Genomic DNA, 24584 nt, shown 5'->3' on the forward strand with positions numbered 1-24584 from the left:
GCAGCAGAACGTTCTCCACGGCGTCTCCAGACTCTGTCACGTCTGTCACATGTGCTCAGTGTGAACCTCCTTTCATCTGTGAAGAGCACAGGGCGCCAGTGGCGAATTTGCCAATCTTGGTGTTCTCTGGCAAATGCCAAACGTCCTGCACGGTGATGGGCTGTAAGCACAACCCCCACCTGTGGACGTCGGGCCCTCATACCACCCTCATGGAGTCTGTTTCTGACCGTTTGAGCAGACATATGCACATTTGTGGTCTGCTGGAGGTCATTTTGCAGGGCTCTGGCAGTGCTCCTCCTGCTCCTCCTTGCTCAAAGGCGGAGGTAGCAGTCCTGCTGCTGGGTTGTTGCCCTCCTACGGCCTCCTCCACGTCTCCTGATGTACTGGCCTGTCTCCTGGTAGCGCCTCCATGCTCTGGACACTATGCTGACGTACACAGCAAACCTTCTTGCCACAGCTCGCATTGATGTGCCATCCTGGATGAGCTGCACTACCTGAGCCACTTGTGTGGGTTGTAGACTCCGTCTCATGCTACCACTAGAGTGAAAGCACCGCCAGCATTCAAAAGTGACCAAAACATCAGCCAGGAAGCATAGGAACTGAGAAGTGGTCTGTGGTCACCACCTGCAGAACCACTTCTTTATTGGGGGTGTCTTGCTAATTGCCTATAATTTCCACCTGTTTTCTATTCCATTTGCACAACAGCATGTGAAATGTATTGTCAATCAGTGTTGCTTCCTAAGTGGACAGTTTGATTTCACAGAAGTGTGATTGACTTGGAGTTACATTGTGTTGTTTAAGTGTTCCCTTTATTTTTTTGAGCAGTGTATTTGATACCATTATACTTATTCCGCTTCAGCCATTACCACGAGCCCGTCCTCCCCAATTAAGGTGCCACCAACCTCCTGTGGTACAGATCCTTGCGAAATGGGGCCGTGCATTATCATGCTGAAACATGAGGGGATGGCGGAGGTTGAATGGCATGACAATGGGCCTCAGGATCTCGTAACGGTATCTCTGTGCATTGAAAATGCAATTGTGTTCATTGTCCGAAGCTTATGCCTGCCTGCCTGCCCATACCATAACCCCTCCGCCATCATGGGGCACTCTGTTCACAACGTTGACATCAGCAAACCGCTCGCCCACACGACGCCATACACGTGGTCTGCAGTTGTGAGGCCGGTTGGACGTACTGCCAAATTCTCTAAAATGACGTTGGAGACGGCTTATGGTAGAGAAATTAACATTCAACATCTCTGGCAACAGCTCTGGTGGACATTCCTGCAGTCAGCCTGCCAATTGCACACTTTCTCAAAACTTGAAACATCTGTGGCATTGCGTTGTGTGACAAAACTGCACATTTTAGAGTGGCCTTTTATTGTCCCCAGCACAAGGTGCAACTGTGTAATGATCATGCTGTTTAATCAGCTTCATGATATGCCACACCTGTCAGGTGGATGGATTATATTGGCAAAGGAGAAATGCTCACTAACAGGGACGTAAACAAATTTGTGCCCATATGAGGGCCATAAACAATACCTTGTAATGCTTAAACTGCCAGAAAGATTCAAATCTTACCTTTCTGGTAAAAATAGTTCTAAATTGCTGAGGTGTAGTCTATTTTGAAGACACAAGCTCAAGCACACAGTACAAATATGAAAATATGACAAATCATACTATTCAACAAAACTGGGGAATAGGGCATGAAATTATTGAAATTATTTCTAAATATAGTAACAATCAAATTATAAATGACTTACTTTACTATTTCACCTTTCTTATAACTGTAAAATAAATGTGATCATACTTAGTGACAGTACAAAATTGGCACCATTTCATAACTGACTGAGCATTTTCTGCCCAGCATCCTCTGAGCGACACAGACTCAATTCAAATGCTTGCTGACTCATTACAACTTCAGCTTTAAGCACAAAGTGGTTTTGTCTCGCTGTGACCAAGAGAAAGTGGTCTTGTTTAAATTCTACGAAATAATATTGTATTGTTTCATGTTGAGCGTCTCTAAATCCATCTATGAACATCACAGCGTGATGAGATTGCTTTTGCTGCAATGGCTAGGGTCTCCTATTTCATATGCCATATTGTAATCGGAGCTGCAAGGTTCACAACCAGAGGAAGTCAAACCTTTGTCTGCATAGGCCAGAAAATGTGATGTGTCGCTCCCTATGCAAATGAGGTGTCAGATTTCACAGAGAGCACAGCAATTGATGTTGCGCCGTTCACAGAGCACTCTGTACACAAATATATTGGTCAGAACCGGTCCAGAACTGCTCAAAGTCCCCTAAATAGGGGACTTAACGTTTAAGAGGTGTTAAAAGGATTATACATGGACTGTGAGCTAGGAGTTCTCGGCATCTGTGCTATGCAATTGCTTCCTGTGAAGAGATAAAAACAGGTACTGTTTTTATTAGTTACCATTGTCTAAATCCAGATGGTACAGTAAATTGAGTGTGGGAAATGGGTTGATCACATAGCAAGGGCTGTCATGAGCCATATTTTCATGCGTCCCCTATTTACTCGGCCTCCTGTCAGATTGCCAGCATCTGTGCACTCTCCCAGTAAAGAATTATGAACCGAGACACAATCACTGAGCACAGACAGGATGTAATTGACACTTACACTCACACACACACACACACACACACACACACACACACACACACACACACACACACACACACACACACACACACACACACACACACACACACACACACACACACACACTTACAAACACCATATGACACTATATAGGCTACTGTAGATGCAGGGTTTATATATTTAGAAAGTAAAATATACAGTGCCTTCAGCAAGTATTCATACCCCTTGACTTATTCCGCATTTTGTTGTGTTACAGCCTGAATTCAAATTGGATGAAATAGATTTTCTCTTACCCATCTACACACAATACACCATAATACAAAAATATCGAATTTACAGAAGTATTCACACCCCTGAGTCAATACTTTGTAGTAGTACCTTTGGCAGCGATTAAAGCTGTGAGTCTTTCTGTGTAAGTCTCTAAGAGCTTTCCACACTTGGATTGTGCAATAATTGCCCATTATTCTTTTCAAAATTCTTCATGCTCTGTCAAATTGGTTGTTGATCGTTGGTAGACAACCATTTTCAGGTCTTGCCATAGATTTTCAAGTAGATTTAAGTCAAAACTGTATCTCGGCCATTCAGGAACATTCACTGTCTTCTTGGTAAGCAACACCAGTATGGATTTGGCCTTGTGTTTTAGGTTATTGTCCTGCTGAAAGCTGAATTCATCTCCCAGTGTCTGGTGGAAACCAGACTGAACCAGGTTTTCCTCTAGGATTTTGACTGTGCTTAGCTCCATTCCGTTTCTTTTTTATCCTGAAAAACTCCCCAGTCCTTAACGATTACAAGCATACCCATAACATGATGCAGCCTCCACTATGCTTGAAAATATGAAGAGTGGTACTGAATTTGCCAAATTTTTTGCAGCATTACTTTAGTGCCTTGTTGCAAACAGGATGCATGTTTTGGAATATTTGTATTCTGTACAGGCTTCCTTCTTTTCACTCTGTCAATTAGGTTCGTATTGTGGAGTAACTACAATGTTGTTGAGCCATCCTCAGTTTTCTATCACAGCCATTAAACTCGTAACTATTTTAAAGTCACCATTGGCCTCATGGTGAAATCCCTGAGTGGTTTCCTGAGTTAGGAAGGACGCCTGTATCTTTGTAGTGACTGGGTGTATTGATACACTATCCAAAGTGTAATTAATAACTTCACCATGCTCAAAGGGATATTGAATGTCTACTTTTTATATTTACCCATCTACCAATAGGTGCCTTTCTTTGCGAGGCATTGGAAAACCTCCCTGGTTTTTGTGGTTGAATCTGTGTTTGAAATTCACTGTGACTGAGGGACCTTACAGATAATTGTATGTGTGAGGTACAGAGATGAGGTAATAAAAAAATCATGTTAAACACTATTATTGCACACAGAGTGAGTCCATGCAACGTATTATGTGACTTGTTAAGCAGAATTTTACTCCTGAACTTATTTAGGCTTCCCATAACAAAGGGGTTGAATACTTATTGACTCAAGACATTTCAGCTTTTCATTATTAATTTGTAAGTTTGAAAACATAATTCCACTTTGACATTATGGGGTATGGTGTGTAGGCCCAGGACAAAAAATCTCAATTTAATAAATTTACAATAAGGCTGTAACACAACAAAGTGTGGAAAAAGTCAAGGGGTGTGATTACTTTCTGAAGGCACTGCATACGACACATTGATTGCTCATCGATCTATTTGTCAGTGTTGGATGCACATTATACTAGCACATATGGAATATTAATAATCACCATTTATAATAACTGTTCATCAACGTTAGTACTATGTAGCTACTGCATTAAACACACACATCCAGCAATTATATTGGAAAACAATATTCTCCATCACCCTCCACTCTCCCCTCAAACAGGTCGTCACAAAGTGGCCAAAGCACTTTCCCTCCCTCAGTCCCATAGACATGTTCCATTAGCCAGGGCTGGGCCTGTTGTCCTCTACTGAGATAGACTACCGATATGCCCAGTTTGCAAAAGGAGACCATTAGTGAGATATCACTTTCAGGGTAATAACATCACAATGTGACCTTTTTCTATTGTCAGAGTACACACCGACAGCTATTAGAGCAACTCCACATCCTGGCCTTTTTTTGCTTATATGTCATCATTGTTTTAGTCCTGCAGAAGTCAGCCTTTTAGATGGTATTTGCTTGAAACATGTTAATAAATGTATCTTAATCATTTAGCATTAAAGTTAAGATTAAGAACATCTTATGAAGGCATACTTCGGGATTTTGGCAATGAGGCTCTTAATCTACTTCCCCAAAGTTAGATGAACTTGGGGATACCATTTTTATGTCTCTGTGTCCAGTATGAAGGAAGTTAGAGGTAGTTTCGCGAGCCAATGATAACTAGCATCAGCGCAGAGACTGGAAGTCTATGGGTGTCTGCTAGCATGCTCTGACTCTGGGGAAGTAGATAAAGGGCCTCATTGCCAAAATCCCAAGGTATCCCTTTAAGGCAGCATTTCCCAAACTTGGTCCTCGGGACCCCAAGGGGTGAACATTTTGTTTTTTACCCTAACACTACACTGCTGATTCAAATTATCAAAGCTTGATGATTAGTTGATCATTTGAATCAGCTGTGTAGGGCAAAAACCAAAACGTGCACTCCTTTGGAAACCTTGCTTTAAGGAGTCTTGTGTGGCGCATGGTCCGATGAATACATTGCAGAATGTTAACTTGTTTAAGAACGTACGATTCATCTACATGTTAATTTATTCACACAGGGAATGAGCTCAGAGTCAGAACATTTAAAAGGGACAGACAGCGGACATCACCAGAGAGTTACAACCGCAGGGAATCCAAGCCTAAAGACTGATCAAATGGTCACAGTTCTCATTAAAGGGGACATACAGTGCCTTCGGAAAGTATTCAGACCCCTTGACTTTTTCCACATTTTGTTAGGTTAAAGCCTTATTCTAAAATTGATTAAAATGTTTTTTTCCCTCATCAATCTACACATAATACCCCATAATGACAAAGCAAAAACAAGTTTAGACATTTTTGCTAATTTATTAAAAACAACAAACTGAAATATCATATCATAAGTATTCAGACCCTTTACTCAGTACTTTCTTGAAGCACCTTCGGCAGCGATTACAGCCTCGAGTCTTCTTGGGTATGACGCTACAAGCTTGGCACAACTATATTTGGGGAGTTTCTCCCATTCTTCTCTGCAGATCCTCTCAAGCTCTGTCAGGTTGGATGGGGAGCGTTGCTGCACAGCTATTTTCAGGTCTCTCCAGAGATGTTTGATCGGGATCAAGTCCGGGCCGTGGCTGGGCCACTCAAGGACATTCAGAGACTTGTCCCGAAGCCACTCCTGCGTTGTCTTGGCTGTGTGCTTAGGGTCGTTGTCCTGTTGGAAGGTAAACCTTCGCCCCAGTCTGAGGTCCTGGAGCAGGTTTTCATTAAGGATCTTTCTGTACTTTGCTCCGTTCATCTTTGCCTCGATCCTGACTAGTCTCCCAGTCCCTGCCGCTGAAAAACATCCCCACAGCATGATGCTGCCATCACCATGGTGCCAGGTTTCCTCCAGACGTGATGCTTGGCATTCAGGCTAAAGAGTTCAATCTTGGTTTCATCAGACAAGAGAATCTTGTTTCACATGGTCTTTGAGTCTTTAGGTGCCTTTTGGCAAACTCCAAGCGGGCTGTCATGTGCCATTTACTGAGGAGTGGCTTCCGTCTGGCCACTCTACCATAAAGGTGGAGTGCTGCAGAGATGGTTGTCCTTCTGGAAGTTTCTCCCATCACCACAGAGGAACTCTAGAGCTCTTTCAGAGTGACCATCGGGTTCTTGGTCACCTCCCTGACCAAGGCCCTTCTCCCCCGATTGCTCAGTTTGGCCGGGCGGTCAGCTCTAGGAAGAGTCTTGGTGGTTCCAAACTTCTTCCAATTAAGAATGATGGAGGCCACTGTGTCCTTGGGGACCTTCAATGCTGCAGACATGTTTTGGTACCCTTCCCCAGATCTGTGCCTAGACACGATCCGGTCTCGGAGCTCTACGGACAATTCCTTCGACCAAATTTGTATTTGTATTTATTAAGGATCCCCATTAGCTGCTGCCAAGGCAGCAGCTACTCTTCCTGGGGTCCTGCAACATTAAGGTTTTTGCTCTGACATGCACTGTCAGCTGTGGGACCTTAAATAGACAGGTGTGTTCCTTTCCAAATCATGTCAATTCAATTGAATTTACCACAGGTGGACTCCAATCAAGTTGTAGAAACATCTCAAGGATGATCAATGGAAACAGGATCCACCTGAGCTCAATTTCGAGTCTTATAGCAAAGGGTCTGAATACTTCTGTAAATAAGGTATCTCTGTTTTTTGTTTTTAATAAATTAGCAAACATTTCTAAAGACCTGTTTTCGCTTTGTCATTATGGGGTATTGTGTAGATTGATGAGGAAATTGTTTTATTTAATCAATTTTACAATAAGGCTGTAACGTAACAAAATGTGAAAAAAGTCAAGGGGTCTGAATACTTTCCGAAGGCACTGCATACGACACATTGAAAATCAGAAAATAAATGTGATTTTTATTGACATTTTGCATAATATCATGCATAAAAGACAGTAGTAACATCCTGCAGTTAGTACAAACACTGTAGCCTAGGATCATCCACAAATCACTGGAGCCTGAGCAAAACTGTTTAACATCACGACTCAAAGGACCCTGAACTGAAAACATAAATTATGATTTTCCATGTTGTTCAAGGAGAGGTAGTCCTTCACAAAACAAAAAAAAACATACGGCAGGACCAAGCCAATTACAATTCGTCTGAGAACTGATTAGATTAATGCTGTACGCTGTTGAGCCCCTGACTCTTGGCCCCTGTCGGAATTTACATGGGTAAATTCAGACAATAGCTTAGAACGTTATGAAAAACATTATGTCTGCTGTGGCATTGACATAGGTCATTAAAAGGGTCAAGCACGGTCTCAAAACCACAGTAATAATAAAACATATTGTTCCATAATATTACTGGCAAACAGTGCTATTGTGACAGGCAAAATAAATCCAGCCAAAATGCGAGCCAGCACTCACCTCTTTCTCTCCACAGATATTGCTGATGATGGAATTGGAAGCAGGGCTGGCGGAGGGACCCAGGACTGCCACCACTCCCTTAGACAGGATCTGGCACACTGTCAACACACAGAGACAAGCATCCAGTCAGATAATCCAGGACAGGACAAAATACCACATTCAGCCTATTAAATAGGTGTTGCATGTTGCTTAGTGTGTAGTTTTCTCCTGCACTAACAGTCTGAGCCAGCGGTTCCCAGTTCATCTTTAATAAGTAGGAGGTTTTGGGGTTTGCTGCCTATTAACTTGATCATGCTCTATTGATGTATTAACTTACAGCTGCTCTGTATAAGATTTCACCTCACCGATAGTAGATTTACGGCTATAGATTACAATATGACAGATTGAATGGGGGTGCAATGATTAGCAACAGGGTGGAATGAGATCTGGTCATATGGACGTTTTTGCTAACCATTTAGAATCTCATGTCAAGAATCCTTCTTTTTAAGATAACAATTGAGGACGAAAGTAGTACTTAAAAGTGGCATGTAGGAGTTAGTGCCAACCAAAATTTGCTGCCATGCAGGGGCACAATGACCTGGTTAAAATAATAGCTGAGAACTACATTAAATCTAAACCTATCATATATTTTATCAGTCTTCCGAAAGCATTTGTGATCTCTCTTTTCTAACATTCACCATCACATTTAATCAGTGTCTGAAAGGGAAGAAGAAGAAATACAACATTTCCTATGCACTCCCCTTCACACGAGTTTGGGCTTTAATCTTACTTGCAGGGGAAACAAAATGCAATTTCAGGTGGGGCTTGATCCCTGTCTTTCATTAAGATTCTATTATAGTGAGGAGGACTGCTGCCTTAAGATGTCGGCATGCACCCTATTTCCTGTGTAGTGCATTTCTTTTGACCAGGGCCCATTGGGCTGCCACATAGGGCTCTGGTCAAAAGTAGTGCACTATATAGGGAATAGGGTGCCATTTGGGATACAACTGGAGGGAGACAGACTGGCTGAGGTGGTGGATGGGCCATTAACAAACACCAAATGAGGGTAAAGATTTATAAAGGAAGAGTAAAGGTGGACCATTTTTGAGCAGTGGAGCAAAGCTCAGGATCCTCGCCGAAAGAGATAGAACATTTACAGGAGCAGTGAATCAAATGATTAATAAATAATCCCTTTGTCATCCAATGGAGTGTGCCGTACACTCCCCTCCTCCTCCTCTCCCACTCACCTACCCATCTCTCCTTCATTTAAAGCACATTTGCACCTGTCTGCATGGCTTCACCGAACTACAAAGTGACCGGATTAGCCTGACAGGCACAGTGCCACTGGCCCCATGAGGCTTTTTACAGGTGGGCATTTTCTATTTTACACAGGGAACAGAATGGCCTTTTCTCATTTGGATAAAAGTCTGTCCTCCACCCTCTCTCCTCCGTCCTCTCTCTTCTGTGACCCCGGAAACCGATAAGTGGTCCAGTGGTAAAGGAGAGTGTCAATTCGTTAGTAGGCAAATGGAAGACAGCTCCCCTCCTCAATAGTCTCCTACTTGAGTCCTTCGTGGAAGAGTTTTGAAATCAGCCACACTTGTTCAGCTTTGCTACTTATCCTTTTCTCTATAAAATGTCTTGCACAACTAGCTACATTTGTTTTGATCACTTTATGTATTTATTTTGGGATTCCATCCTGAAAACGTGCGATGATGTGCGATTGGATAAGGACAACCATTTCATAAAAGCGCATTTTCATCCACTTTCCCTCTCCTCGATTACCTTTTTCAAAAGGAGGCCAGAGTGGACGGAGGAGAGAGGATGCAGTAGTTGAGCAAATGCAATTGAGAAAAGGCCAATGTATCCATTTGGGATTCTCTTCTCGCTCCTCCTCGGTCTATGGCCAAAGCAATTTACAGTCGTGACAAGTAACAACTTTTCCAATATGAGTGTGGATAGGGCTGTTGCGGTGACCTTATTACCGCCACACTGGTGGTCACGAGTCATGAAGGCAGTCAAATTCCACGTGACCGTTTAGTCATGGTAATTAGGCTTCTCCAAGCTCTGATGCTGAAGATGGTCATTAGTAGCCTACCAAACTTGCTAACTGCCAGGTACTCCGCACTCTATTGTCCCTCTAATCACTCTGACATCAATGCAAATGTAATCGAAAATCGAATCATGAGAGCCCATGAGCTCATGTTGCGCAACATTTCTATAGGCTATGCAATTGCACGAGAAAACAGAGTGATGGCCTCTACTAAAAAGAGGAGGATCCCATCAGCTTTCTATAGGCTAGGCCTACTATATTTTTTCTCAACTTTCCTAATATTAAGCACATTGCTTATCTTTACAACAGGAGTATAGCCTACCTGGCTGGCATGAAAATGAACCACGGGAAAAGAGTCCTCCATTTGCTATTTAAGTGCATAGATGACATTTTTGATACAGGTGCATGATAATGGTACATTCTAAATCAAAACAAATTTCACACATATCTTATTTAGTATATGTAAAGACAAGATTAAATCAAGAATAGTCTGATGGGTGACAATTTAGCCTATCACTTGTGAATTATCTATCAACACTTGTGAATGATGCCCACCATAAGAAACAATGTCTTTTTTTGCGACTTTTTCTAATCATAGTCACACACCTCATGTAGCCTAGCCCATAGGCCTAAATGTTTTGATAAGGTTTGTATCCCAACTAAAGTGGCCAAATAACTTCTTAAAATTAAGCACATTAATCTGCTTTACAAGGGGTGTAGCGGCTAACTGGCATACATACAGTGTATTCGGAAAGTATTCAGACCCCTTGACTTTTTCCACATTTTGTTACGTTATAGCCTTATTCTAAAATTGATTAAATAAAACAAATCCTCATCAATCTACACACAATACCCCATAATGCCAAAGTGAAAACAGGTTTTTTAGAAATGTTTGCAAATTTATATACAAAAAATATATAAAAAAATACCTTATTTACATAACTATTCAGAACCTTTGCTATGTTTCTACAACTTAATTGGAGTCCACCTGTGGTAAATTCAATTGATTGGACATGATTTGGAAAGGCACACACCTGTCTATATAAGGTCCCACAGTGCATGTCAGAGAAAAAACCAAGCCATGAGGTCGAAGGAATTGTCCGTAGAGCTCCGAGACAGGATTGTGTTCAGGCAACGATTTGGGGAAGGGTACCAAAAACATTCTGCAGCATTGAAGGTCCCCAAGAACACAGTGGCCTCCATCATTCTTAAATGGAAAAAGTTTGGAACCACCAAGACTCTTCCTAGCGCTGGCCGCCCGGCCAAACTGAGCAATTGGGGGAGAAGGGCCTTGGTCAGGGAGGTGACCAAGAACCTGATAGTCACTCTGACAGAGCTCCAGAGTTCCTCTGTGGAGATGGGAGAACCTTCCAGAAGGACAACCATCTCTGCAGCACTCCACCAATCAGGCCTTTATGGTAGAGTGGCTAGACGGAAGCCCCTCCTCAGTAAAAGGCACATGACAGCCCACTTGGGGTTTGCCAAAAGGCACCTAAAGGACTCTCAGACGATGAGAAACAAGATTATCCTGTCTGATGAAACCAAGATTGAACTCTTTGGCCTGAATGCCAAGTGTCACATCTGGAGGAAACCTGGCTACATCGCTACGGTGAAGCATGGAGGTGGCAGCATCATGCTGTTGTCACAAACGTTAACGGATGAGACGGACCAAGGCGCAGCGTGATAAGCGTACATATTTATTAAAGTACACAACACGAACAAAACAACAAACAAACGATACGTGAAGTCCAAGGTAGACTAATAACATACCTATACGGAACAAGATCCCACACAGACTGGTGCCAAACGGCTGCCTAAGTATGGTCCCCAATCAGAGACAACGAACTACAGCTGCCTCTGATTGGGAATCATCCTGGCCAACATAGATCTACACGATCTAGAAACTCAAACATAGAAAACTAAACATAGAAACTACACACCCTGGCTCAACATTTAAGAGTCCCCAGAGCCAGGGCTTGACAGTACCCCCCCCCCCAAAGGTGTGGACTCCGACCGCGCCCCATAAACATAACAGGGTAGGGGCCGGGTGGGCATTCCACCTCGGAGGCGGATCTGGCTCCGGGCGTAACCACCACCTTCTCTACACCTCCCTGTTGCGCCCCTGGTCTGGTCTGGCACCGCTGACTGGAGCTGGACCCGACGACAGTGGAACGAACTTTACAGGCTCCGGACTGGAGCCGCTGGCCGGAGCTGGACTGGGCACAGGTGGAGCGGATTGCTCTGGCTCCGGAGTGGATCCACTGACTGGAGTTGGACCGGACCCCGGTGGAGCGGATTGCTCTGGCTCCGGAGTGGAGCAGCTGACCGGTGCCGGACCAGGCACTGGTGGAACAGGCACGGGCCGTGCCGGACTGGACACACGCACCACTGGCTTGGTGCGGGGAGCAGGAACGGGCCGGACCGGGCTGACGACGCGCACCACTGGCTTGGTGCGGGGAGAAGGAACGGGCCGGACCGGGCTGACGACGCGCACCACTGGCTTGGTGCGGGGAGCAGGAACGGGCCGGACCGGGCTGACGACGCGCACCACTGGCTTGGTGCGGGGAGCAGAAACAGGCCGCACCGGGCTGGCGACGCGCACCACTGGCTTGGTGCGAGGGGCAGGAACAGGCCGGACCGGGCTGACGACGCGCACCACTGGCTTGGTGCGGGGAGCAGGAACGGGCCGGACCGGGCTGACGACGCGCACCACTGGCTTCGTGCGAGGAACAGAAACAGGCCGGACCGGGCTGGCGACGCGCACCAATGGCTTGGCGCGAGGGACAGGAACAGGCCGGACCGAGCTGGCGATGCGCACCACTGGCTTGGTGTGAGGGACAGGAACAGGCCGGGCTGGACTCGGAATACGCACCACTGGCTTGGTGTGGGGAGCAGGAACGGGCCGGGCCGGACTGGGAACACGCACCACTGGCTTGGTGCATGGAGCAGGAACAGGCCGGGCCGGACTGGGAACACGCACCACTGGCTTGGTGCGGGGAGCAGGAACGGGCCGTACCGGACTGTGGACACACACCACTGGCTTAGTGCGAGGAGCAGGAACGGGTCGGGCCGTACTGGGAACACGCACCACTATCTTAGTGCGGGGAGCAGGAACGGGCCGGACCGTACTGGGAACACACACCACTGGCCTTGTGCGGGAAGCAGGAATGGGTCGGGCCGTACTGGGAACACGCACCACTGGCTTAGTGCAGGGATCAGGAACGGGCCGGACCGGACTGGCGACACACACCACTTGCTTGGTGCGAGGAGCGGGATTGGGTTCCCTTATAAACCTCCGCTCCTTCTGCTGCCTAACCAGCTCCTCTCGCCGTGCCTCTACACTCTCCTTCTCCCTTATCGCCTCCTGTAGCTCCTCCCTCTGACCAATTAACTCCTGCTCCCTCTGGACCAATATCCCCCGTAACCTGGTGGCCTCCTCTCCTAGTCTGCAGATTCGCCCTGTCGCTGCCTCCTGCTGCCTCGTCGTCCACGCCGTGTGCCCCCCCACATTTTTTTCTTGGGGTTGCCTCTCGGGTGTCCGTCGTCGGCACGGTTGGCGCCGTTTCTTCTCTCCTGCCTGGGCATTTACCTTCGCCCATGGCCCTTTCCCCGCGAATATCTCCTCCCATGACCACCATTTGCCCAACTGAGACATCGCTATTCTCTCTTCCTGGGCACGCTGCTTGGTCCTATTTTGGTGTGATCTTCTGTCACGAACGTTAACGGATGAGACGGACCAAGGCGCAGCGTGATAAGCGTACATATTTATTAAAGTACACAACACGAACAAAACAACAAACAAACGATACGTGAAGTCCAAGGTAGACTAATAACATACCTATACGGAACAAGATCCCACACAGACTGGTGCCAAACGGCTGCCTAAGTATGGTCCCCAATCAGAGACAACGAACTACAGCTGCCTCTGATTGGGAACCACCCTGGCCAACATAGATCTACACGATCTAGAAACTCAAACATAGAAAACTAAACATAGAAACTACACACCCACATCAACATTTAAGAGTCCCCAGAGCCAGGGCGTGACAGCTGTGGGGATGTTTTTCAGCGGAATGGACTGGGAGACTAGTCAGGATCGTGGGAAAGATGAACGGAGCAAAGTACAGAGAGATCCTTGATGAAAACCTGCTCCAGAGCGCTCAGGACCTCAGACTGCGGCGAAGGTTCACCTTCCAACAGGACAACGACCCTAAGCACACAGCCAAGACAACGCAGTAGTGGCTTCGGGACAAGTCTCTGAATGTCGTTGAGTGGCACAGCCAGAGCCCGAACTTGAACCCGATCGAACATCTCTGGAGAGACCTGAAAATAGCTGTGCAGCGATGCTCCCCATCCAACCTGACAGAGCTTGAGAGAATCTGCAGAGAAGAATGGGAGAAACTCCCCAAATACATGTGTGCCAAGTTTGTAGCATCATACCCAAGAAGACTTTAGGCTGAAAATCACTGACAAAGGTGCTTCAACAAAGTACTGAGTAAAGGGTCTGAATACTAATAGAAATGTGATATTTGTAAAAATGTATAAAAACCTGTTGTTGCTTTGTCATTATGGGGTATTATGTGTAGATTGATGAGGGGAAAAAAATAATTTAATCAATTTTAGAATAACGCCGTAAAGTAACAAAATGTGGAAAAAGTCAAGGGGTATCCGAATGCACTGTAAACAGCGCGTGAGTTTCAAGTTTGGGGAAGATAATTTTCACCATAAAAATGCACCTTTATAATAAAAGCATTACATGCATAATTGCATTTGCTGTCACTTTTGATAATGGTGTTTTCCGCTAATGGGACATTCGTGCTTATAGCCTACTACCCTGTGCCCATTGCTGCGCTTATAATGTGAAGAAATAGCCTAATAGTTTATCAACATTTTAAGGTAAACATTCTGATCTGTTGCGTCAGCCACATTGCGTAAAAAAGGTTTTTTGATGCTAGTGGTTGTATTATTTTGGGATCTATCGCATCCCACAACTGTCCCAGACTATGTTTGGAATATTTATTTCTCACACAGAATAGAATAGGTCAACTTATATACTATGGGGGATAGTAGATTGACATAGGCTAGTGCTTGTGAGCTGACGAAAAGTAAATGTGGACAGTTCTTCCAATATCTTCAATATGCACCTCGGAATTGGATAAGGACCCGTTGTCTCTGTCTTCACTTGTAGCCTGTGAGAAAGACCAGATCACGTGATGGAGAGCCATGTGAGTGAGAGGTGATTTGGAGCGCTCAGCAGTCAGGGAGAAGGGCGCAACGGCCACTGGCCGCAAAAGGCATGGATTTTTATAGGGTGCATTATGGCCACACAAAGGGGATGCCGCCGTGAAATTCTAGGCATTATCAAGTGCTTGTCAAATTGTGAATGAGTGACTAATGTAGTGTGTACAGCCTGCGCAAAAAACAAAGCAGAGCTCATGCCTTTCAAGTGACTACATTTTTATAAAAACATATAGTCCAACGTTTGTAGAACGACTAAAGTTACATTAATAACTCTAAATTAAGCATATAGGAATACAGTGGGGGAAAAAAGTATTTAGTCAGCCACCAATTGTGCAAGTTCTCCCACTTAAAAAGATGAGAGAGGCCTGTAATTTTCATCATAGGTACACGTCAACTATGACAGACAAATTGAGAAAAAAAATTCCAGAAAATCACATTGTAGGATTTTTTATGAATTTATTTGCAAATTATGGTGGAAAATAAGTATTTGGTCACCTACAAACAAGCAAGATTTCTGGCTCTCACCAGACCTGTAACTTCTTCTTTAAGAGGCTCCTCTGTCCTCCAATCGTTACCTGTATTAATGGCACCTGTTTGAACTTGTTATCAGTATAAAAGACACCTGTCCACAACCTCAAACAGTCACACTCCATACTCCACTATGGCCAAGACCAAAGAGCTGTCAAAGGACACCAGAAACAGAATTGTAGACCTGCACCAGGCTGGGAAGACTGAATCTGCAATAGGTAAGCAGCTTGGTTTGAAGAAATCAACTGTGGGAGCAATTATTAGGAAATGGAAGACATACAAGACCACTGATAATCTCCCTCGATCTGGGAGATCTCACCCCGTGGGGTCAAAATGATCACAAAAACGGTGAGCAAAAATCCCAGAACCACACGGGGGGACCTAGTGAATGACCTGCAGAGAGCTGGGACCAAAGTAACAAAGCCTACCATCAGTAACACACTACGCCGCCAGGGACTCAAATCCTGCAGTGCCAGACGTGTCCCCCTGCTTAAGCCAGTACATGTCCAGGCCCGTCTGAAGTTTGCTAGAGTGCATTTGGATGATCCAGAAGAGGATTGGGAGAATGTCATATGGTCAGATGAAACCAAAATAGAACTTTTTGGTAAAAACTAAACTCGTCGTGTTTGGAGGACAAAGAATGCTGAGTTGCATCCAAAGAACACCATACCTACTGTGAAGCATGTGGGTGGAAACATCATGCTTTGGGGCTGTTTTTCTGCAAAGGGACCAGGATGACTGATCCGTGTAAAGGAAAGAATGAATGGGGCCATGTATCGTGAGATTTTGAGTGAAAACCTCCTTCCATCAGCAAGGGCATTGAAGATGAAACGTGGCTGGGTCTTTTCAGCATGACAATGATCCCAAACACACCGCCCGGGCAACGAAGGAGTGGCTTCGTAAGAAGAATTTCAAGGTCCTGGAGTGGCCTAGCCAGTCTCCAGATCTCAACCCCATAGAAAATCTTTGGAGGGAGTTGAAAGTCTGTGTTGCCCAGCGACAGCCCCAAAACATCACTGGTCTAGAGGAGATCTGCATGGAGGAATGGGCCAAAATACCAACAACAGTGTATGAAAACCTTGTGAAGACTTAAAGAAAACGTTTGACCTGTGTCATTGCCAACAAAGGGTATATAACAAAGTATTGAGAAACTTTTGTTATTGACCAAATCCTTATTTTCCACCATAATTTGCAAATAAATTCATAAAAAATCCTACAATGTGATTTTCAGGAATTTTTTTTTCTCATTTTGTCTGTCATAGTTGACGTGTACCTATGATGAAAATTACAGGCCTCTCTCATCTTTTTAAGTGGGAGAACTTGCACAATTGGTGGCTGACTAAATACTTTTTTTCCCCACTGTCCCTATTTCTTTGTTAACCGCTCAACACAGAATAGCCACATGTGCGCACTCAATCAAATCGTTTGGAGAAAATATCCTTTCTATTTTATTCAGCTTTGTTCAATTGTATTCTTCATACTATAAAATAATGCCACGGAATTCTAAGCAAATCTTTTCTGCTAAATTAACTAGTGTAGCCCACAGCCATTTGGCATAGCCAGATCAGGATCTAACATAAGGACATCTCAGAGTATGCTATTCTGTTCTTCTGAAATAGACTACATTTTCTTCATATCACGCTTCTTTAGACCTGTCTAAAATAAATAATGGATTTATTATGATGGTGTAGGCTATATTACATGGATTTAGACCTTTTAAAATGTAGATGTTCAAAGGTCAGCATCAGTGGCTTGTAGGCTATGTGTGGAAGCCAGGAGATGCTAAATGTGTTTATGTTAATTAACGGTCAATTACAGTGAGACCGATAGTTTTTTTTCTTGACAATCACCGGCTGCCAAGATTTTGTGACCACCACAGCCCTAAGCGTGGATCATTATAATGGAATTCTGCACCACTTCTGTCTAATCTTGGTCAGTGGGTTGTCTGGAGTCCATTCTGTTAGTTTACAATTGATTCCCTCAAATCAATACATTCTTATTGAAAGCCGGAGCAGCTGCAAATAAGATAGAGGCAACGTATGCACGGGAGCTGGAGTTCAGCTCTGTGAACCCACATTCAGTGGTGGAAAAAGTACCCAATTGTGATACTTGAGTAAAAGTAAAGATACCTTAACAGAAAATGAGTCAAGTAAAAGTGAAAGTCACCCAGTAAAATACTACTTGAGTAAAAGTCTAAAAGTATTTGGTTTGAAATATACTTAAGTATCAAAAGTACCGCCGATGTCCCAATTCTGTTTGTAGCGACCGAACCGTTTGGGCTACAAACTAATGTGACCCCACTGTGGAAACGGGAGATTTTGACGAACAAGATGCTTCTCTGTTTTGCTCTAGGAGCCCCACAAGTGTCACGGGACTCGTCTGAAGGGAACCGGTAGTTTTGTGCCTACCCCAAAAAGGGGTTAAATATGTGTATAAAATAAATTGATAATAATATTTCAGAGCTTTCTTATATCTCCTAGATAAAGGACAAACACTTCAAAACCTTGTTTCTTATGATAGATTTTTTGACTTGTTTTTTGCCATTTATGAATGTGTTATTCAATGCGTTTCTCTGGGCTTTAGTAGTAAAGGCCAAATTCAATATTTTATCAAATCATTTTTAAAATCATTTTTTTTATACCTTAAGGGGTCCTAAAATTCTAAATCAAATAGCTAAATGATATGTTAAAGCACACTATAAGGAGTATAATGACACCTGTAGCGGAAACGGGCAACAGTAGCCTGAGTAGCAATCTGTTTAGCAAACTTTCCACTCCTTGTACTCCGCAACATGAGCCAAAGGGAAGAAAGAAAAACATTATCCACCCAGTGTCACTATGGCAACACACAGTACGTATACTTCATGTTAGCTAAACAGACTGGTAAAAGTTATTTATAATACCAGCACTAAAATCAACTTGTTGAAATGTTAATGCATTGTTAAAATTTCATTGCACTGTATCCATCCACAAGGTCATGGCGATAGACTAATTGACATTGCTATTATGATTTTTCCAAATCATAGCACATTACATGGCCAAAAGTATGTGGACACCAGCTCGTCGAACATCTCATTCCAAAATCATGGGCATTAATATGGAGTTGGTCCCCCCTTTGCTGCAATAACAGCCTCCACTCTTCTGAGAAGGCCTTCCACAAGATGTTGGAACATTGCTGCGGGGACTTGCTTCCATTCAGCCACAAGATCTGCACTGATGTTGAGATTAAGATTTCCCTTCACTGGAACTAAGGGGCCTAGCCCGAATCATGAAAAACAGCCCCAGACCATTATTCCTCCTCCACCAAACTTTACAGTTGGCACTATGCATTCGGGCAGGTAGCGTTCTCCTGGCATCCGCCAAACCCAATGTCCGTCGGACTGCCAGATGGTAAAGCGTGATTCATCACGCCAGAGAATGCGTTTCCACTGCTCCAGAGCCCAATGGCAAACAAACAGTTATTGTGCTGACGTTGCTTCAAGAGGCAGTTTGGAACTCGGTAGTGAGTGTTGCGACAGAGGACAGACCATTTTTACTTCAGCACTCGGCCATCCCATTCTGTGAGCTTGTGTGGCCTACCACTTCGCGGCTGAGCCGTTGCTCTTCAGTACGGGCCATTCTACTGCCAATGTTTGTTTATGGAGATTGCATGGCTGTGTGCTCGATTTTATACACCTGTCAGCAATGGGTGTGGCTGAAATAGCCGAATCCACTCATTTGAAGGGGTGTCCACATACTTTTGTATATATAGTGTATTTACTGTATATCTTCAGGGTAGTCATTCAAACAGCTAGGTGTAACCAAGGAAACAAAACGAGGTCCAAAATAAAAAATCCAGACATCAACATACCTTTTGACTCCTGAAACATCCAAATATGACAGCTCATTTAGCTTTTTCACACAGAGAGAACCCGTCAGCTATTTTCCAATAATTTGTTTGCCACTGTTCTCGCTACTACAAATATTCCTAAACAAGATAGACTTATCTCGTTGTACTCAAGGGATTTCTGAAAGCGGGGGATAAAAAGGGAAGATGGGCACTGAATTGAAATTACTGACGGAGGGACGAACGACCGGCAGACAGACAGACAGACAGACACTGACAGACAGCAAGACAGACCCTGACAGACACTGAAAGCCAGCCAGACAGACAGACAGACGTTCCAATGTGGCACTCCGTGACACATTGGTCTTTCACTTTTTGAAAATAATGTCGAAAGCAACCTCGTTCTCCCATCCTCGCCCGCCCACTACTTACTGGTCTCTCCCATCTCATATTCACTGTCTCTCAGCAACTCAAAGATGTCCACCTCCAGCTTGCCCGTTGTGGAACGGTTACTGGACCGGTTGATGCTGTCCTTCGCCAGAGTGATGGCCAATCGCTCTCCCCGGCTGCACTCCATTGGGTCGTCAAGTATGGCGGCTGCAGAAGAGAAGGGGAAGAAATAAAACATCATCCACTCTGGCAGAAGGGCTCTTTGGCAATCCAGTGTCACGATGGCCCACATTGGCAAGACACAGTACATATACTTCATGATTTCCTCAAACAAACTGTGCTGCAAATCATGCAGAACTACAGAGATAGCCCTGTTATATCATTACCAAATGTGAATATCGTTTTCTGTCAGTATAAACAAGTTACTTTTACTTGCAACCAGTTGAGAAATGGGGCTTCGCTGTGTGCCCTAGTAAGCAAATGAGCAACTCAGTGGGCGATTAACAACACAGTTTTAGGATAATTGACGAGGCACATTGTTTATAGGTTGCAATCCTGAGTGCGTCCCAAGACAGCAGGTTCAGGTTCAACATTCTAGCGTAATTCGACAAATTAGATTAGGGTTAAGTAAAAAAAACATTACATTTGATGTATAATTAAATCGACGAGGCATGTGAATCCTGAACTCACCAACATCACCATACTGTAACTAAAACCAAACTGGGAATTGAGAATATGAACTGTATAATTCCCTCCAAAATTCCCTCCAAGCTTTAGCATTTAAAACCTGCTTAAATGCAAAATAATAGCTTTCTTTCCGTAGGAATGTTGCCTGGCGGTGAGGTCAATCAATCCATGTACAGACGTGTGTATAACTGACCTCTGCATTTCTCTATGCTCTGCGTCAATACATAGCTCAACCTGTACAGCAACATGATAGGTTCCTCTAAAGAGCAGGTCATTTGCCTGTCATTTTTGTTGAAAGATAATTGCAAAAACATTCATACTCCCAGGCTCCATTTTAACAGCAATCACAGCTATTACTGCTTTCCCTGAGAGTTGTCCAGCGAGTGAGATTAATAGCACTGTACTTAGATACAGGATCGGATCTAGATGGAGGGCAATGAGAGTGTTTATAATTACTGTAGCATTAGAGCTGATAAACCACAGCCACGGTGGGATAAAACTGGCCTTTTCCCATGCAGATCACACAGATAAAACTAACCCAAGTTCACTTTGGTCAAGGAGACAACCATTTATCCAGAGCAGCCTTAGTAGTGGTCCCAGCAATTAGGGACATTTACAAAGATTCAGATGAAGGTATAGCAAAAGGTTGCCTGAGGTTTATTTATCCATTTATTTGTCAATTTATCCCTTATTTTACACTTCATTAAACTTTTGGTAAATAAGGGGATGCAAAGATCGACATGCTGGATTAGTCAGAGTGTATGTGCCTTGCCTTGTCTCTGCTAGTGCAAACAGAACGCAGCCTAGAGAATATCATTAACATGATGGGGAAAGCGTTTTTATCCAATTAAAAGTTATATGCATTTGATTACACCAAAGACTTTTACAGGAAAAACATGGACAGTTTGTGTCACACAGAGCTTAATTTGTAGATACATTTGCTAATTAACACTTTGAAAAGTAATGAACATGTGATGAGTTCCTGTCACCTCATAATACCTCAACAAAATATACAGTATTTTTACATGTCAAAATTGAGATTTTAGAGTCTATGAAGGGAGTTTGAATACGCAATTAAGGGCCTTGGTATTACTTTATTTTACTTTACTTTATTAGCTTAACATTGCTGTCAAATATAGTCAACTGGAATACAAAACATTGGGGTTTGCGAGATGTACCTATAGCCTATCCTTATACACAAAACATACTGCATAAAGAAATGACCGACAGACAGTGTATGTAAAATACATTGAATGTTTAAAAAGTAGACTACGATGAATGTCTGCCTGCCTGCCCACATAGCAGTTACACCGTCAGTTACACAGCTCAAATTGGTCTCACTCCCTCTCTTACTGCCTCTGGCAAGTTTGTTCTGTTTCTATAGTGAGAGTAAAAGAGCTAGAGCTGGTGTTTTCAATCTCTATGACGTTCTAGAAACTAGACCAATCAACATCAAGGTCTGTTATGAAGAAGTGACATTTGTGAGTGGTCGATATGTAATGGTTGAGTAATAGGAATGGTGGCAGAGGTACAGTAATGCTGTATTCAGTCTGGAAGACAAGGAGTGGCCCTTGAACCTTTTAAACCAATCAATGGGCAGCCCAGAGGTGTGCCGAGGCATTGCAGGACGCCTTGTAGTACAGTACAAGCTCAGCCAATACTCGTCTTTCTCTCTACATGTCTGTAATACGCTTTCCATTTACAAAGCTCTTAGGTGTGTAGAAGCCTGGCCATTACCTGATATGGAGAGGGGGAAGGGTGCAATGGGGAGGAACTGGGCATGGTTCACATTGTAATTTTGAATCAATGATCAGGGCCACATTCAGTATAGGCAAACATTGTTGAACGTTGCAGATAGAAATGTCATTAATAGAGCTGATGTGAATCTGTATATCAACAGTAAATGTCAGAGATTTGTTTGTTCTACATTATATATTTATGTCTGGACATTCCTAATCATTGTGCGCTGCTGGACAGTCCCATGCCTACGGATAGGGAAAGTGGCAGAACGGCAAAATACATTGCTACACATGCAGAACCTAAGAACATTGCTTATACAGTATTAATTGCATATACAGTTTTCCATGCATACTGTAGTAGCTACAGATTCACATACTTCAGATGTCCTCGCAAACAACTATTGAGTATCTCATGGGAATATGACATGGGATGTGGGATGTGTGAGCATCTGTATTGCATCTCAGAGACTTGAGGACGTTCGACGATTGCTTGCTTTCTCGCTGCAGTGAATTATTATCCGACTGCAACATTTGACTGGTACTGTGTTTTTAATGTTTATCCTGAGAACACGGCAACATTGAAACAAGAGAGAGAACACAAAGACAGAACACCGCCGATTCCGGTTGATCCAAAACTTAATAGCATAACATGAAATGCACTCTGCACCAAAAGGTTTTTAAAACCATCAAATGGCAAAGCGTCTCATCAGGTGTTCTAATGGTCCTCTGAGGTTTCCTAATTCATCGCTGCAGTCTCTTACCAGAACAGCTCACTGCGTAAACACACCAAGCAACATAACAATCAAGCCAGAGCCTAGACACATAAAAAATACCAACTATGTAAGATCTGTACAATACAGAAAAGGAGCGTTTCACACATATTGCTTGAACATTCGCCAGCCTCATAAACGTGATGGTGTTTAAAGATCTCAGGTATGATTAATATTCCTCTCATCAGACTTCTCTCCACTCCGTTATAAGAAAGGGCCAGAGGGATATTTCGGGAGATTATAAAAATTAATCTTGTCTTCGCTACCAAGCTGAGACAAAAGTGAATTCAAGGTTATATTAGCCAGTAATATTTAATGTTGTTCGCTGGCTCTCAGCTGAAGGACCCGCTCTTGACTATAATTATATGGTTTATACACTGGCACTGATTCAGACAACCTCTGAACTGTATTTACTCTCTCCTCTGGAACATTGATATCTCCTTCCTCTGAATGACTGAGAGGTTAATTTCAAACCCCAGTTAGATTCCTTCCTAATTTATTTATTTTATTAATGCAAACAGTCTCACTTGTAAATCAAATGTAATATTTCAGTCTGTTAATGAGCTTGGTATTTTGATCATGGGAATACAAATCTTCACTGATTACTTTAGATACTAATTAGCGTTGACAGTGAACAGGGGATTTTTGATCAGTGATTTTACTGTTGGATGAGGGTTGGGGGGGGGGCATGACGGTATGGCAGCGAACAGCATAGCCAATAGGCCGTTTGTCATGCATGTCTGATAGCGTTTTATTCACTTTAGTGACATGACAAAGTGTACTAAACCCATTCTTAACACCATTAGAAGCCTTCAGTAGATTAACTAGAGCTCTGTCGATCTGTTGATTTGTGTTTTACAATTGTATGAGCTGTACAAACATGTACAGTGCCCTCAGAAAGTATTCACACCAGTGGAGGCTACTCAAAGGAGGAAGGGAAGGACCATCCTCCTCAGTGAATTTCATAAAAATAAAAATAGTGAAACATTAAAAAAGTGATCATTTTTTGATAAAACTATACTAAATATATTCACGTCACCAAATACACACTGTTTTGCAACGAAGGTCTACAGTAGCCACAGCAGTAGGGTAGCCGGAGGACAGCTAGCATTCTGTCCTCCTCTGGGTACATTGACTTCAATACAAGGTTATACATGGTTCTCACCCCCTTCCATAGACTTACACAGTAATTATGACAACTTGCGGAGGACATCCTCCAACCTATCAGAGCTCTTGCAGCATGAACTGACATGTTGTCCACCAAATCAAAGGATCAAATAATGAATCTAGTGATGAAAGCATAAGCTACAGCTAGCAAGCACTGCAGTGCATAAAATGTGGTGAGTAGTTGACTCAAAGAGAGAGAAAGACAATAGTTGAACAGTTTTTAACAAATTAATTTCTTCCAAAATTAAGGAGGTGAGAGAGAGATTTGGTTGTATTTTTTCAAACTTTTACTTTCACTTAGCTAGCAAACGTAGCTAGCTAGTTTAGCCTACTCAAACACCTAGCTCAAACAGAGAGGGATGCTATTTTAGCTAGCTGGCTATGGCTATCCAACCCTGGAACTCTTCCAAGTCAAGGTAACTGCTAAACTGGTTTCTGAATGTACACTGTACTGCATGATTGTAGCGGGTTTACTAACGCGTTAGTTCTAGTAGCTATGTTGACTATGACGTGACAACGATGTAGGCTGTGTT

General features: G+C 43.5%; 1 protein-coding gene across 1 annotated transcript in view; it reads right to left on the reverse strand.

The window, feature by feature from the left end:
• The window catches only part of LOC121568438 (glutamate receptor ionotropic, kainate 4-like), a 180740-nt gene that overhangs the window by 153197 nt on the left and 2959 nt on the right, over nucleotides 1-24584 (reverse strand). Inside the window, exons 2-3 of the mRNA XM_045220923.1 lie at nucleotides 19731-19895; nucleotides 7673-7770 (exon numbers count right to left, since the gene is read on the reverse strand). Of these exons, the coding sequence (XP_045076858.1) occupies nucleotides 7673-7770; nucleotides 19731-19895 (263 nt within the window). The remainder of the gene's footprint in view (nucleotides 1-7672; nucleotides 7771-19730; nucleotides 19896-24584) is intronic.

The sequence above is a fragment of the Coregonus clupeaformis genome, chromosome 6 (assembly GCF_020615455.1).
Source record: "Coregonus clupeaformis isolate EN_2021a chromosome 6, ASM2061545v1, whole genome shotgun sequence".
Taxonomy (NCBI): domain Eukaryota; kingdom Metazoa; phylum Chordata; class Actinopteri; order Salmoniformes; family Salmonidae; genus Coregonus; species Coregonus clupeaformis.